General features: G+C 41.4%; 1 protein-coding gene across 1 annotated transcript in view; it reads left to right on the top strand.

Annotated features, from left to right (window-relative positions):
- The window catches only part of LOC310814914 (interleukin-1 receptor accessory protein-like 1), a gene marked incomplete at its 5' end in the record, with an annotated part of 175,974 nt that overhangs the window by 62,352 nt on the left and 95,938 nt on the right, over window positions 1–17,684 (top strand). Inside the window, 2 exons of the mRNA XM_083684480.1 lie at window positions 418–697; window positions 14,606–14,792. Of these exons, the coding sequence (XP_083540606.1) occupies window positions 418–697; window positions 14,606–14,792 (467 nt within the window). The remainder of the gene's footprint in view (window positions 1–417; window positions 698–14,605; window positions 14,793–17,684) is intronic.

Raw genomic sequence — 17,684 nt, 5'->3', positions numbered from 1 at the left:
CCATTACAACCTGTGTTGCCGAAATCAGATTAGTGGACAGTGCTGGTAGGCCTTATAAAGGTTTAACGAAGGTTGTATTAAGTCTTTATACGATATACTTAGTTGAAAGTGTGACCGTAAAACATTTTAGAGCTGCCCGTTTGAGGTGACAAAGCAAGACAATGTTGTACTAAGAGCAATGATGCCACGATTCATTATGGTGCAATTGATGCTGGCAAAGTGCACCTAGGAAACCTATCTAAATGCCCACTGTTCCCCCTGACAAATAGAATTTTAAGAGCTGAGCATATTCTGTGACATCTATGTTTTGCTGGATGATGATACAATTATGCTTATTGTGCCATCAGTCTAATACTCATTATAACACTGTTATGACAGTCCTATTAATCTACCGTTCATTGTCTCCTTTCTCCTCAGTGGACGGCTGCACGGATTGGTCAGTGGACTACTTGAAATACAAAGTGCTTTTGGGGGAACCAGTGAGGATTAAATGTGCTTTATTCTATGGATATATCCGAGCGAACTATACCCACGCCCAGAGCGCAGGACTAAGCCTTATGTGGTATAAAAGTACAGGACACGGGGACTTTGAGGAGCCAATCAGTTTCGACGGCATACGAATGAGCAAGGAGGAGGACGCAATATGGTTTCGGCCTGCCGAGCTGCAAGATGTCGGCCACTATTCATGCGTATTAAGGTAAGTTGCATTGAATATCCATATTCCAGTATCACCTGGGGGCATATTTTCCAATTTAGTGCTATTAAATGGAAATGACGTTTTATTTAATTGTCTCTTAAGTGCAATGTGGCATCTTCTCTGCCTACATGGGCTTCTTGTACTGCTCTCTTGTCCTTTTCCCAGTAGTGGGGGAGAGAGGAGTTTCTGGAACTTATGCACATAAATCATGCTGGTTTAAAGTCCTCCTCTGTAGATTTCTAATGAATTCTCTAATCTTTATCTAAAAGAGCACTGGACTTGGGTCCACACATCCTATGCAGACTGCTAGAAGTCCTGCTTCACTTAACATGCTAAATTATTTTTTTATTTTTCTCTGGGGGACAATAACGTATTAAGTGCCATTGGCAGAGCCATAACTCTTCGGCCCTCACAACTCATCAATTTTAAACACACGCAAGGAGTTTGAGGAAGATGGACAATAATTCACAGTGGAGAGGTTGGGGAGAAAGAGAGAGGAGAGGAAGAGAGAGATATAGGGAGGAAGAGGAGGACCTTTCCCTGATCACCCTATCTACCTCCTCCACTTGTCGAATAAAGGAACCTGACAACCTTCTGATTTATGACTTCCATAATGTTGTAAAGTTTCTGGCTTCCCAACTCATATTGAAAAAGGATTTCATTAATTTAAAGGTCCTCCATGCCCAGGTGAGAGGAAGGTCAGAGCAGATGTCTTGGAGGCCCATAACAATTTCCATTTTGAGCTCAGAAAGCAGGATGGCTGGTGCAACTCAGTGAGGAATTGAGCAATATGGTTCTACACACTTCTGTAGATCTATCCCCTTCTGCGGCATCAACAGGGTCAAGTTATTTTGTCCATCTCCCTTTTGCTGCCATCAGCACCCAATCCTCATTATCAACCACAGCCTGATCAACAATCAGCAATTCATGGCTATTACGCCATGAAGGTCAAATATGTCTTCTCTATTCTCTAATGTTAGAAAAGCTCAGTTCATGTTCTCAGTTTACACCACTGTGTGTGTGTGCCCTTGTTACTACACGAGGAGAGGTGCTAGAATTTGTAACACAGTGGTTGGCGTGACCTCTCTCCTTCTCAGCCTTAATTCAGCTGAGAGAATTTGACCTGCCATTCAGTGCTAACATTTGCATTCCCTCCGAAGCGCAGCAACGAGCATGGGCTCTGTGAATGAGGCACTGCCACCACTGCGGCTCCATACCCACAATTCTCTATTCACTAACTGTGCTGGCTAGGCTGTGTTGCCGGAGGAACACAATCCATCAGAGCTGAGTTATTGTGTAATCAGGCCGAAAGTAGAGCCAGGAGATTTGGTTTGGATGAGTGTGTTGCTTTGTAGCTAGTCACAACCGTTTAGACCAATTATGGCCAACACTTACTCAACCATAATCGAAAGAAATAATCTTCATTCTTTTTCTTTTGCGCTGTGTAAACCATGGAGTTATAGGTAAAGGAAAGGAACAGGTTTTTTCTCATGGTTTAGACCGCATGGATGTTTCTAAAGTGCATTTAGGAGAAATTTAGGAGAAATACTGGTAACACTTTAACCATTAAATAAAGAATTCACTATTAACAAATTATTATTTGTTATTATTATTCCAACATGTTTAAACATTATTAAATGCTTAGTGAATTATTAGTAACTATATTCATAAACATTTACAAAACACATTGCAATAATTCACCCTTCACAAAAGTTTATAAAGGTGTATAAGCCATTTGTAGACCTTGATACATATATATATAATGTCATTACTGTCATTACTTTACTAAGTGTTCCTCATTTTTTATAAATTATATGTAAATACATTAATCCTAATCCTCTATCATGTATTAATTATTTGTAGAGTTATTTGCAGTTCCTAAACTAAAGTAGCAACTATTCACCCTTAATAGACATGTATAAAGGTTTACATTTCATTAGCTACCATTAGCTGCATGTGTGCTGTAGACAGCTTTCATGAAAACACAGCCATGTTGGCTGGCTAGCTAGCTTTGCTAGTGTAGTTTCCAACGAACATTCACACAAACCTTTTTACAGTAGCAAGACTGACATTAAGCACACAACTTTGTGAATGAGGATTGCAGCTTGTTTACCTTGCATTGCATTAAACGTATTAATAAAATGTTCACATTCCCCTGAAATTGTTCAAAGAAAAAAATCTATCGTCATTCATTCTGTGGTTTTGTGGGTTGATGATCAAACAATTTGTACCAAAGGTATACAAATGGCTTATATACCTTTATTCATTTTTATAAATGCTGAATACTTGCAACTTCACATTAGGTACTGCAAAACAATCTACAAATGATGAATGATTTAGATTTAGGTTGTATTTGTAAATGTTCATTAGCAAATCATGAATTAAACAAACTTAGTTTATCAAAACATCCATGAGCATGGGCAATGTTGTACAAACGATTTATAAGCAGTTCGAAAATAATGTGTAAGTAGTTATGAATATCACTATTAATTTATTAAGTATTTAGTAATGTATATAACTGTTAAAATAGTAATTATAATTAATAGTGAGTTTATTATTTATGAATGGTTTATAAAGTGGTTGATCATTTTAAATACATATGATATTGATGATATATTGCTGGAAAAGGCACTGTAGGGTTACTGATAATGTTTCCACTGTTTCAGAGGAATTAACTGCCCTGTTAACATGTTTGGTTGACATTCAAACCTGTATGTGTGTCTGTGTAAAGCATGTCTTCACATTGCCCTGAGACTTATTTCCCTGTGATTAGTTTCCTTCCATGACTTGGAAGTTGGCCAGAAATCATGCCATCTAGCTTAATTACAATTGTTAATTTGTTATCAATTACACGCCAGGCATTACATACTCAACAGCCTTCCTAGCAAAACATGCAGCCTCGACTAGGAAATGTCAGATTTCAAACCGAACGTAATCATGATTTCTCTTCATGTTGTTGACCAACTTACACTATGCAAGTCAAAGCATCAAGTTCACCGCAGATGACCCGTGTTTACAGCGTTTAATATGTAAATTATGTCGCGAGGACAAATTTAGGGGTGAAATCATGTAGTGCCTGCCCGGCTTAAGGGTTAAAAATACACTACATTAGCAACTCAACTACGTAGTACTTACGTGGCAATTAGGCATTATTAGGCATTAACTTTGAGTGGTTAGGGTAGGTTAGTTGTCAGGGGAAGGTATTAGCAAACATTAGCATTAGCAACAATAATTAGCAAACAAAAACACAAAAAAAACAAATTTTGTCAAAATTGCCAAGTCTTTGCAAGTTGCAAGTCTTGGTTATGTACCCGCTCCCCAACCCCAATCTACCACCCAGCAATTAATCTTCTTTTTGTAGCCCTCTGCTGATTTGTTATTGTCTGATACATGCATGCACACACGCTTAGCCGGTAACTACTATCATGTGCACATATCCGATACGTGACTGGCCTGACATACTGTATTATTTTCTGACAGACACATTTTCCTCATGATTGTTAAAGAACCGTTTATGTGCTTTAGTGTATCATTGTCTCTCCATTTTAATCTTAGTACATTTGATTGAATACAATGGAATCTATTGGATCTTTAGAGAAGTAATGCTTGTGATCGTGGAAAATAATCCCTCTCTCCCACTATCACTAAAGAGAGCATTTTTTACTGTATTGCTTTCAAGCCAATACACTTTCACTTACATGTCACACTGCATTGCTGCAGCTTAGCTGTGCAGAGGAGAAGGGGAAAGTGAACAGTATTGTGTTTGCATAATTATATAGTAATAACTTATTAACCTCATAGGTAAAGGGCGTTTTCTCTTGAATGGCTCATTAGTCAGCTTCATTGCAAAAGGCAGTTTTTAGTGGAGAGCCAAGTGCCTGGTTAAAGCTTGAAAAGCCTAGAGGACCATAGAAAGAGTGCAATTCAGTATATGTATGCCAGTGGATGTTACTGGAGGTGGAAATCGGATGACCTCCAATTTCTACCTCCAGTAGCCTCCCCTGATGTATGTCTACTGTAAGTAATGCATACTTATGGTGTGCTTGGTTTAGCTTTCCCTACCTGCCAGATGGGGTTGCACCTTTGGAATTAACCTATTGTTTCTATTCGTTCTATCGTACCAGGTCAATCATCATTGTAGCGATCTGCAACTTTGCTAAACTCCTTGTGTGTTGCAAACCTGGGTCTCCCATACCATAGGCACTTACCACTGCTCTAAGAAAGTTGGGTTGCAAGGGTTGCTACATTATTACAGTGGATTATTGTTGCTGTGTTGATACCAGTAAAATCTGGAAATGGTATAACAGCAGATTGCACAAATGTATGTGCCATTATCGAGATATGAGTCATAACCCCTCCCCCTGTTCTAGCCTCAATTACTGCAGCAGAATCTGCTGGAATTGCCTTCTATTGTCTCAGCTTTGCGTTTTCCATGTACAAGGCCCTTCTATATGCTAACACATTGAACTTGGATTAGGCAGTCACCACAATGGAGAGACAAAAGAGGAAACTTCCCATTTTAGAAGCAAGAGGATTAGAATCTTCAGCAGGATATAGAATGAATCATTGCTTGTGTGAAGCCACACCACCAGAGTTTCAGGCTTAATTCTAAAAGTTGGTATCACCTTTCAGTCTGTGGTGCCATAGGCTTTCACTTTTTCTCTGGAACTTGTCTTCAGTTATGTCATTGTTTCAGTGTGGCTAGTGTGGTTATTGAAAATACTGTTCACTACTGAAAATACTGTTGGTCCTAGTATGTCAAGCAGAGAAAACATGCTACAGTGACTACTGTATCTGTTTGTGCAAGATACATGGAATGTTGACTTTTGAAACTTTAAGGAGGGGCACATATTCCCCCTTTCTCTCTCTCACACAGTGTATAACTTACATACTGTATATACATACTATATGTGTATATGTGGAAGCTTCCGCCGTTGATTGAAGACCCATCTCTTAAGGCTACCTATTAACTGTCCCTCCTAAAGACCTCTTCATCCCCACTACCCCCCTGTTCAAGTTTCTCTACTGTAAATAAATTAATAATAATAATTTAAAAAAGTAATTATTCCTTCTTCTAGCATTGTGACTGCCAATAGCCCCTGGTCCTAGCATAGATTACTTTTTCTTATGATGACTGATGATGATTCACTTACTTAGAAAAATGTATTTGCTGTAAGTCGCTTTGGATAAAGGCATCTGTTAAATGCCATAAATGTAAATGTATAAAATGTAAAATAGGTACTGTATATGCAGTGCCCCATCATATATCTCCCTACCACCACCACCACTGGTATGACTATGACACCGGCTGTATCCCATGTTAACCTATGTATGCCCCGGTTAACTTGGTGTGTGTGTGTGTGTGTGTGTGTGTGTGTGTGTGTGTGTGTGTGTGTGCACTCAACTCTGGCCACATGCATCTGCTAGACTACACTGAGAGATGTCAGAGGGCACCAGCTTACACACAAACACAGGCTGTCAGCTCCGCTCCCCAGAGAGTTGCCACTGACAGGGAGTAAATGTGTGTGCAATCACACACACACACATGACACACACACACACACACAATGACACACGTGTGTGCCTACACACACACATGCACAAACACGCGTGCATGTGCGCACACACACGCACAAGAAAGCCGTGCAGCACACATCAGGCATGGGGGCAGGAGCAGTGTTCAGTATCAAATTAAGGTCAGTGCTCAGTTGTTTCACGTTCTCTCTCCAAGGGACAGACTTCCGAAGCATCTACAGTGCAGGAGTATACGTGTAACAACTATTATGTGAACATTTGTTCGGTTTATGTGTCTCTTTTATGTATTTTCTATACTGTATTTTCATGTAGTCTCTTTCATTCAGGCAAACACCCACACACAGAGTCACACACACACACACACACACACACACACACACACACACACACTCACACACATTTCATGCTTCCACATTCTGATATTTTGAAGTAGTCCATTTTAGAATACATTTAGTTATTAAGTGGATGTTTTATGCAGACCGAATTACAATAAGTGCATAAAACTCAAGTAGGTGAAACAACCACACACCATATCACAATCATTGCAAATAAAGATGCCTTGAAAAAATATGCTACTAGCAACTACAGAGAGACCATAATCTTAACCACACCACATTTTTACATTTAACCCTGCCCTAATTTGGCCTACACGCACACACCAGGTAAACCGTATGTATGCAACAACACTGCTTATGGTCAATGGAATATCTCTATTGCATCAACCCGAGGACAACAGCAAGATTAACATGTCAGCTAAGGGGCAGATGCTGCAGAGCCACAGAAATGATGCAGTGGGGGAGATCCCTCTAAGGTGTCTGCTGTTTAACACTGTTTACCAGTGTTTACATGCATCCGGGGCCTGTTATTAATGGCTTTCCGGCATGACCTGCAATACGTTGTCTGTCAACAGAACGGAGGGGAGGGAGGGTGTGTGTGTATGTGTGTGTGTGTGTGTGTGTGTGTGTGTGTGTGTGTGTGTGTGTGTGTGTTATGCGTGCATGTGTGCATATAAGAGAGGGGAGGCTGAGCTCCAGGACCATACTGAATTAGTATTCCACTGCAGGACCCCGTGGTGATCTCTCAGGGAAGTGACAGTCATAATGGGACGTCCAGGGCACTCCGTCACTCAAGCCCTGTCCCATTGATCCAACCCAGCTGTCACAACCAATGAGAGCCAGAGAGTAAAGCGGGTGGGGTTAGGGTTATGTATGATGTATTCTAGACTGCCTTTTTGTGTTAGGGACCTGGCAGGCCGTTGGTTGGTGCTGGATCTTATTCAGGAGGGGGATTCCTTACGGTAGAGTTCTAAATACATATTCTTCTTTCTTCCAAATGGTGTCGACTCTCTATACAGTGCATTTCTATCTGCAATGTTCTGACTGATTCACTCTTCATCCCTGCACACCCCTGTTTGTACAAATTGGATAACTGTCGACCATCACAGCTGTTCCAATATCCTAGATATACCACACCCTCTTGTGTGTTATTGCTTTTATACGCGTTTACACCGACAGCAACAATTCTGACAAGCAATAGTGCCTGTGTTTTATTTTTTTCATATTGTATTGGTTTATGCCCAATAAAAGTAGTTCATAAAATTATTACCGTATTTACAGTCGGGACACAGATTCGTTGATAGTTCTGGAATCCATGCAATATCACCGCATTTAGGGACGCAGGTTGGTTGATATATGGTATACATTTTGCAAGTGAAGGTGATGAGGTTGCCATGCTGACGTTATGGATATCGGAATAGATGGAATGCTTCTCGGCCAATCACATTGCTGGATTTGATGCTGCAGCGATAGACTTGCACACATTTCACACCAATGGGTGCCGGACCAACTACCCTAACAAAACATCAGCACAGATGTAATATAGTTACAGACTCTAGTGCCTTATTGCTTTTATACAACGGTTGTAAAACAAAACAAAGAATTGTGGCAAGAAAACAATGCCTTAAGTCAATGCCTTGATAGACTGGGGTGGTTTCTGCCCTGCACTCAAAAATATAGTTCTCAAAACAACCCCTGTTGTCAAGGTAACGTGATAAGCAAATCTTCATAATTCAAGTTTACAGAGGCATTTGACAATACAGCTTCGAACGCCTCTTAATCATAATGCTTGTTCTGATCAAACCGTTGTATAATTACAATAAAAAAGAACCAACATCACAGGTACATCGGTTAGTGAGATAATACAAGACACAGAATGGAAATTCACAATTACCCAATTGTGAATTTCCGTTCCTTATGTTGTAATATCCCACTAACCAATCTACCTGTGATTAGGTTAAGGTTCTTGTTTGATTATAATTTATCTTGTTTTATTATAACTGTATTACATCTGTTCTCATGTTCATGTAACATCCCAACTTCAATCAGGTCCCTTGTGTGGAATGAGGAATGGAATGGGTTCCAAAAAGCACCTCTTTCATGAAATGGTTATATAAATAACTGTTGAACCTTAAACTTGCCATAAAGAGTGCAGCCAATGCCTGTTCAACACAAGGACTCTCCCAGAAAAGATCTTCACAGTCGCAAAGAACCCTCTCTGATGTACCAAGAACCAGAAATATTTATTTGTATGGAAATGTTTCGACATAGTACCGTCACCTATGACAACAAACCCTAAAATACCACTTTTTTCAAGAGTGTAGCTAAAAGCTTCAGTCCCAAATGCATTGTCTACTTTCCAGATTTTATTCAGTTCTTATCTTTTTCCATTCATATGGAGTTGAGGTTCTGTATATACAGTAACTTGATCTACACAACCAATGGACATTGACTCATCACTATACTGTATATGACCACTTTTGAACTGTGAGAACGTCTGATTAACTTTCATTTTGGAGTGGACCCAAAACTATAGTAAACAGTCCTTATCTCCACTACATTGTTTGACCTATCTCTAAGAATATAGAATGACTATAGTATTATTGTATATTATTGTATATTGAGGCTCCCTGGCACTCAATATCAATGAAGTGTTGATGATGAGCTCTTTCACAAATCAAGAATCAACAATCTAATACTCTGGCCAGCACATGTGTTCTTTTTTAGATGTCCTGGCTTGCTATGTGTGATTGAAATACAATTTAATCCACCGGATGCATGAGTGTTAAAGTCTGCACCGATCTATTAGATACCCTTCATGCTTTTACTGATTGGAGATTTGTCGCCCGCCTCCAATTTCATTTGATTAAGTGAAGCCTGAAGCCCAGAGGCTGCTGGGAAATCGGAGGTTGGATTGGCGGAGGAGATTGGTGGCGATGGGGTCTTCTCAATGCCAATTCGCCCGTCACAATCATGTGTACTCGCATGACTACCCAGGACGATTCCCTCAAAGGTCACATTTGACTAATTTGTCAAATGAAAATCGCCTCATACCTCACAGTTGACATATTGGCATGGTACGGTAGATATTTTTTTCTTCAATGTGTTGAATGTCATCAGTTTCTCTTTTTCTGCTTAGAATTAATCATATGCTTGCAATTTAAATTCGGTACATAATGTGCATACATATACTTTGTACGTATATTTTGAAGGTACTGAATCCACTCCTTTCTCCTCTCCCCTTCCCATCCTCTACTCCACAGAGAGATTTTCACTCCATAAATTCAAATTCAGGGTATATTTGTTTGTGTCCCCACCAAGGCACTTCCTTACTGCGTGACCTCCCAAGTGGTACCCACTCACAACGAGGAAGGCCTCAAAGCAAGACCTACGGCCAGTAGTATCTGATAGCAGAGACACTGACCTTCTCTCCTCATATCTGATGGTGGTTTTATCTACTAGACGAAATGTCAGAAAGCTGTTCCCCAGCAGAGTCACCCCCCCCCCCTCCACACACACACACACACACACACACACACACACACACACACACACACACACACACACACACACCCCTCCCTCCCACCCCCCTCCGCATCCTCCTATTCACAAACCCCAGAGCTCTGAGCCAGCCAGACAGCTGCAATACCGCAGCTGTCACTCAAGGAATGAGAGGCATGATATGAGAAGGGATGCGGCCTAAGAATGGAATAAAATCAAAGTGGTCAGAACTTTGAACAGGTATTTAGAATAAGCCAGAAGAGGGCGGCGAACAGTGTTATATTTTTAGTATTATGAATACTCATACATTCGAATTGACACATTTATATGGCCATGGTAGAGGGAAGGGGGAATGACAAAGAGAACCGTTGTTCAAGTCTGCTTGGTAATACAGAGTTGGGATGACAATTGTTTCTCCCTAGGTATCAACAAGTGGTTTGAGACAGAATAATACATTCACAGACCAAGACAGAGTACATTCAAGAAGTACCAACGTTGCCAAAACACTGCCCAAAGCTCTCAGTAAATGTGTTTAAATTGAACCTCTCCATCAAACAGTAGCTCAGAAGAAAAGAGAGTGCTTGTGCATGCAATATGATAAGCATAACTTTGAGTTGCTTGTAATACCAACATCTTGCATACACGGTGGCCATTCATATGTTGTTTTCCATCCATCATGTCAGCCCAACATGGTAACATACTGTATATTCTGCATGAGGGAAAATAAAAGGACAGTGTGTGTGTGTGTGTGTGTGTGTGTGTGTGTGTGTGTGCATGTGTGTGCATGTGTGTTTAAGCATATTTACATTGTTTGTGTGTGCACCTACCTGCCTGTGTGTATTAGCATAGATATTAGCAAGTCTCTTTGTAAAGATCTTGGAGAGAGAGAGAGAGAGAGAGAGAGAGAGGAGAGAGAGAGAGAGAGAGAGAGAGAGAGAGAGAGAGAGAGGGAGAGAGAGAGAGAGAGAGAGGGAGAGAGAGAGAGAGAGAGAGAGAGAGAGAGAGAGAGAGAGAGAGAGATACTGTAGGGAGTATGTAAACAGTGGCAGGCAGCAGTACAGTAGTTTGAGACAGAGGCTAAGTGAGGGCTGCTTGGCCCACAGTCAGGTTTGGGGAGTGGGCCGTTAATCACCTGGCCTCGCGTGCTGTCAGATGAGTTATGAGCAGGGCCACAGGTAGGGGCCTCCCACCGCACGCCACGACCTTCGTTTGGGTCATAAATAATGCACTGACCATAAAAGACTGATTTAGGGTAATCTGCAGCCCTGGTCTGTGCCCCCTCAATGGCTGATGGCGACGGAGCAGATTGTCGTGTGGAAGATTTTTAAAAGTCCTCTCCCCTGTGATTGGTGGTGGTGATTTGGCAGATGCTAGTTGCTACTCTTCTCAGTGCTGGCATGCAGGCTTCTGGGGGGGTCTGATATATCAGAGAGGTCAAGTGAAGGGGCATGTTACTTCTCTTGGTAGCACACAGGTTCCAGCGGTGCGGTGCTGAGATAGTGATATATCATCTGAGGCCACAATTAATTAAGTTTGTTTCATAGATTTCTTTGAATGTCCTGTTCATAATCTAGAAATAGTAAATGTGTGTAGGGTTAATTGCCGTGTGGAACAAGCCCAAGTTATGTTTTATTGAGTGGCATGTTATTTTAGGTTTTTACGTGCAACTTCAAAAGAGCTTATGGGCTGCTTTGTTACATTATTGTTATTCTTCTTCTTTTCATTGATGATTTATTCAAAGCTGAACTCTTGTCTAGTTTTGAATAAAAATACCCCCAAATATTAATTGCTTTCCTTTGATACATTATGCATATGCAACATGAACTATCCAATTCACATTTTGGTATACATTTAGCAACTAAGCTTGTTATTATTATGGCCACATTATTGAGTACTGTACCTTTAAGAATGGTCTCATTAGCGCTTAGCTTTCCTTTTGGTTGCATTATTGTTAGTTCAAAATATTATTATTAGAGTATTATTTCCACCTTTTCTCGAACCAAAGGGGGGAATGTCATGTCATGCATGAGGTTATGATAACAGATACTTTACAACGGACAAAACTTTTGTGGACTTAACACAAAGTGATTATCATGTAGTCTGGTACATCGTCTGGTATCTTTGTGATATTCTGAAAAGCATCTGCTTTATCGCCGGAGCGCTTTTTGGCATTGACAATGGTGAGTTGCTCATTATTCCTAAGGCAAGGTGTTCAGTTCATAGTTTACCTCAATCCATTGCCCCTTCACTGTCACATATTGCAGCAGCAATTTTGTTATGGAAACAAATCCCCTTTCTTGCCCTCAAGCTGTATGTGCAATCTGTCAGTTTCCATATGAACTGCATGGTATCTGTCATTGCTGTGACATTGCACAGTCAGCTCCTCTTCATATTGACGGTTAGATTGACATCTCATTCATCAATACTGTGGTATTACCTTGTTAGTGCCGCATCTCCAAACTTTAGCCTCAGTGCTCAATGTACAGAACAGTAGCTTACACACTTTTCCCTCTACCTCTTTCAACACGTTTTTCATTCATGTACAGTATGACTACTTGACAGGGACAGCGTTAGGGCTGGCTTTCTTGCCTTAAAAGGCAATGTGAGGGATGTGAAACATTGGAAAGACATTGTAGGACAAAGTGTTGGCCCGGACCATCGATCACTCAACGGGCCAGCTGACACAATTCCTCGCTCCCAACGGGCAAGTTTATCTACACTGCCCAGAATATTTAGTAGGGAGAGGACCCAGGGGATCTCATTTGCACAGGTATCCATCTGGTGAAAGTTGTCTCGGATAATCTCCGCATCATGTCGCATTTGCATCCCAGCTTCATAAAACGGGCACACTTAATCAGACAGCCTGCAGTGCCCATTCAAGGTGGTGTGTTTGACTATAGCAGGACCTGTGTGTGTGTGTGTGTGTGTGTGTGTGTGTGTGTGTGTGTGTGTGTGTGTGTGTGTGTGTGTGTGTGTGTGTGTGTGTTAATCTGCTAGCCGGCTAATGCTGCTTAATTATATAAGGATTCATCATGTTTATAATTGTTTGTTAGTTCAGCCCAATCTGTGTAACCAGCTTTACCCTGAAATTAGCAATGAGATTTGCCCAATGCTGCCAATTGTTGGATCTGCAGCCAGGGGGTACAGTGTTTAACACTAAACTAATCAGAAAAGATCCATCTCCCTGCTCTGTATTGGTTGAAAAGTTCTAGTTGGTGCATGAAACTAGTGACTCCATTATGTACAAATAGTAGTGGGGTTCAAACTCAAAATGAGACAGAAAGTGTATTTAATTGTTCTTATTTTGTGTTGGCACTCTGGGGCATACAGGGCTTATGTCTGCAACCTATGTATGTGCAGCAAAGACATGATTAAGAGTTTAGGGAAAACAACAGAAAACATCAGGTGTGAGTTCTTGAAGAACAAGGTTACACAATAGCTAGTGAGACACGTAAGTAATGACTTTCTCATTAGCCATATTTGGATTCAGAGGGAGCAAGGTGCACTGATCAAGTTCATTGATCATTTTAGGCTGGTTTCTCTCAACAGCATCTCATGGACTCAATAGAGCTACACTTTGATTTCAATGTCCTATGGATTATTGTGTAAGAATCGCTCAACCAGAGTCAATACTAGCCAACCGACCCGTAGAAAAGCACAAAATTGTTACCTGCTTTACTTATCCTGCAAAAACAGAACTTTATTGGCTTGCTCTGCCTGCTCATTGACCAATACAATACAGGGAGAGATAATAAGACAAAGCAGTGAAATTGTAGCAACACCACCCATCTGTGAGCTGTTAGATTTAATAATTAATGATTCTACTGCCGGCCTACAAGCAAGCACACAGTCACAAAATATAAGTGCCAGTTTTCCTTATAGTCTCTTTCCCATGACAGGTTTTTCTGTGTTTCTGGTATAACCAGTTACAAGAACACCAATCCCGGGAAGTGATTTTCTGCTAGCTTGCACTGTATCTGCATAACGCAGAGAAACAAAAGGCTCAATCAATCTTCACCGGTGTTGACTTTCAACACTGCCGTTCTGCATTAGCCCCCACCTCCGTTCCCTCCCTTTTCTCCCTCCACCTTTCTTTTGTTTTCTCGATCAATAATTTGTGATAGCCAGGTTAATCTACCCCCACATCATTGGCATTCATACTTGAACGGTTGAGCAAACACAATGCAGATCTGTATGAATTTGTAATGGTCAGGACAACAAGCTATGGCTGAGTGGAGGCAGAGATGATTTGTCATGTTGATGTGCGAGAGAAATGTCAAACTCGTCTCCCGTTGTGAGTCAAATGTTACTTGAGAATGGAATCTGTTTATTTTTTTAAATAATTATGTATTAAAACAATAATTCACCATTCAGCTATCAAGTAGGCTACATTATCTGAGTTGATTAGAGTTTCCGGTAGGCTTACAGTAGCTTAAGGTATGAAAACATGAGAAAAATATGGATGTAAGAAGGCAGTTTTATACAATTACAAATACAAATCATTGACTTTATTTATTTGTCCATTTGTGTTTTCCAGGAATTCCACATACTGCATGAAAGTGTCCATGTCACTGACAGTGGCGGAAAACGACACAGACCTCTGCTACAACTCCAAAATGAGGTATTTCGAAAAGGCAGAACTAAGCAAAAGCAAAGAGATCACCTGTCCAGACATTGAGGATTATATGCAGCCTGGGAAGGAGCCAGAGATTTTGTGGTACAAGGTAAGAGTACCTATCCACTACAGTAAACACGTTGCTTAATTGAAATTGTTTGCAGAAATAAATTAGTTTGTAAATAGTTTGTAATCACAACATGTACTTTAGTAACTTTATTATTGTGTATTATGGAAACTTACTGTAAAGTCTGTTCATGTTTAAGTAGTGCTTGGCCTACCTGCAGAATGTGCTTACTGATGAGAGTGAGTAAGCTTATCCACCCATAATTCACAGTCCGTCGGAAATGCACACACTTCAGGTCAGCTACACTGTAGGACCTTCATTTAGTTAAATATGTCATTTATCTCAACACATCTTGGGAAAGGACCTTGCGGATTACGTAAAGAGTCTGAGGACGAATAAATGAACTCTTCCTCCTCTTCTCCCTGTGTGTCTGAAGGCGGAGGTCCTGCCACGAGTATCTGAGTCGAGCGGTGATCTCTGCCGGCTGCCCACGTGGTAACTGCACACCAGTGGAGGCTGGTGGAGGTATAGATCGGAGGACAGACTCATTGTTATGCATGAAATGGAATGAGGAATGGTATCATGAGGAATGGTTTCAAACACGTGTATTACAATGAGCCCTCCGATTTCTGCCTCCAACAGCCTCCCCTGCTGCACACTGACAAAGTAGCCGAGGGAAGCTAGGGGGCCAATTCATCAAAAGTGGATGAATGTCTGATAAGGTGGCCACAGTGCTTCTTCAGTTTCCGAGTCAATCAAATTAAAAGATGGATAATGACTGTGGCCCTAGAACCGCCAGCTATCGGCTCTGCTCTGAAAGTGAGGCTGATTGAATTCTGGGGGGCTAGCCTGGGAGCGCAGGTGGAACCAAAACGAAGAGCCTTTCCAAATGTCTCATCCCTGCAGAAGACCTCCTTCAGGTTCACTCCTACTGCAATGACCTCAGCCGCTCTGGGGTTATCCATCTAGAATGAAATCTACCTACAGTATGCGGCAGTTGCAAATTCAATCATGCTCGCCAAAGAGGAAGTGGATACAACAGCACTAAATGCTAGATGAATATGAATTTGGGATCAAAGTGATATTTGATGTTTGAACGGTTTAATATGTTCCCTAAAGGTTGTTGTTATTTTCGCTTAGGCTATATACTGTATATCTAAGAGAATATATATTATATATCTTTTGCTTGGTTTTTGAGTGCTTTTTGACGTTCTCTTGCTGTTTCTGTCAGTCCTAATCCCTCCTATTGGTGTTTAAAGGATGTGAAAAAGTTAATAAACATTTCCTATTCGATAATGTGCTTCTGCTCTGTCATGTTCTCTTCGCCTGCACCTGTCCAAGGGTATCAATTCATAGCATAACAAACTCTGCTGCATAAGCCTTCTCTTATGAAGAGCTATTGATATGGCATCAACGTTTACAAACACACAAAACAGGCGATAACAGCAATATCTGGCTCATTTCTGGGTTGTTTTTCGAGATGCAAACAGATTGATGGCAGCTCGGCTGTAATGTAAAAATAAGTCCCCCGATAGTGGACCCCCTTGGGAAAGCAACTCCGCTCCTGAGATCAATCTGCCCAGCACATGTGTTGCTCTTAGAGACAACAGATACATGCTGCTTCATGTCAGCACTAACCTGGCCAGAGCCAGAAGCTGTCAGGAGCGCATTCCCCTTTGGCGGTTGATGTACACCACAGTGGACATGTTGTTCGTTCTGACGAGGATGTGTTGTCTCTGTAGAAACGGGCACATGTCTGCGCCAATGAAGATACAGATCCAGATGGAATGACAAGACCCAGAGCTGGAAGTCCTTCATGAGGTGGAGGCTGAGTGAGACCACCATGATGGAGGAGCCAAAGACACGAGTGAAATGAAACCAGCAGAATCAAAAGAACTGTAGACAATGGGCCATAGTCATTTGTCTCTCTGTGGTGAGGGCTGCTCTCCCCCTGCGACCTAGTTCAATGACAGACAGATGTCATTCGAATGATTGGGCCAGGGTAAGCAAGCTTTTGGCATTATTTATCCAGATGCCGTGGCTGGACAGATGTTCCACCAGCATTGCTGTGTGCACTGCAGCCTACACCCTGGTGTCCACACATATGAGCCAATTGTCGATAAACGCAAAGGGGCTCTAGGACGCTTTGTGAATGTCCTTGGTGGCAAGGACAAACAGAATGGGAGGGCAAGGAATTCGTAGGTCAGGCCCTTGAAGACAAACCGCAAGAAAACGCCTTTGTGCCGGATAAATCCCGATGTGGAAATGCACATCGTTGAGATCCCCCTTGGTGAAGGTCGACGAGGCTCCAACAACAAGTGATGTGTCAGTATGTGGAACCGGTAGATGCGCAGGTAGTCTTGCTTAGCCATTGTTCTCATGCCTCTTTTAGAGGTCTGGAGAATTTTTTATTAGCCGATTTGGATTGAACTTGGACAGAACGATAGGAGAATGTGCTCGCAATTGTATTGGATTTTACACTCCAAGAACCCACAGAAGAGCACATAGAATGGTTGTAATATTGAAGAAAATGGAAGGAAAATGAAGAAAAAACTGAATTCTGTTTTTTTGAGGATCCCCAAGCAAGGTATTTGATTGGTTTGACGTGTCGCTAGGCGTCACTCATTTAAAATGGCTTTCCACTGCTTTGTAGCTACATTCTGCAAATGATTTCCCCAGGCTTTTTGAACTAGAAAAGTCTGGTCTCAACAAGGTTAGTGCACAGATAACTGTTTAGTAGCCGTAGGTCCAGGAAGGGGCATGACCCTCCATCTCTCTTGGGAACCACAAAGTAGCTGTAGAAGCCCACTTTGGCTACCGTGCAGCAAACACCTCTTGGCCTGTATCAGGCATGATTGAAAGGTGCAAGAGTGCAGTCCCATAGTGAGGGGTCGAACTGAGTCGACTGAAAGAAAACCAGTCTCAGTGGCTTAG

The sequence above is a fragment of the Argentina silus genome (assembly GCF_951799395.1).
Source record: "Argentina silus genome assembly, chromosome: 14".
NCBI classification, from domain to species: Eukaryota; Metazoa; Chordata; class Actinopteri; order Argentiniformes; family Argentinidae; genus Argentina; species Argentina silus.
Note: the sequence above shows the minus strand (reverse complement) of the source record. Positions and strands in the feature narration are given on the sequence as shown.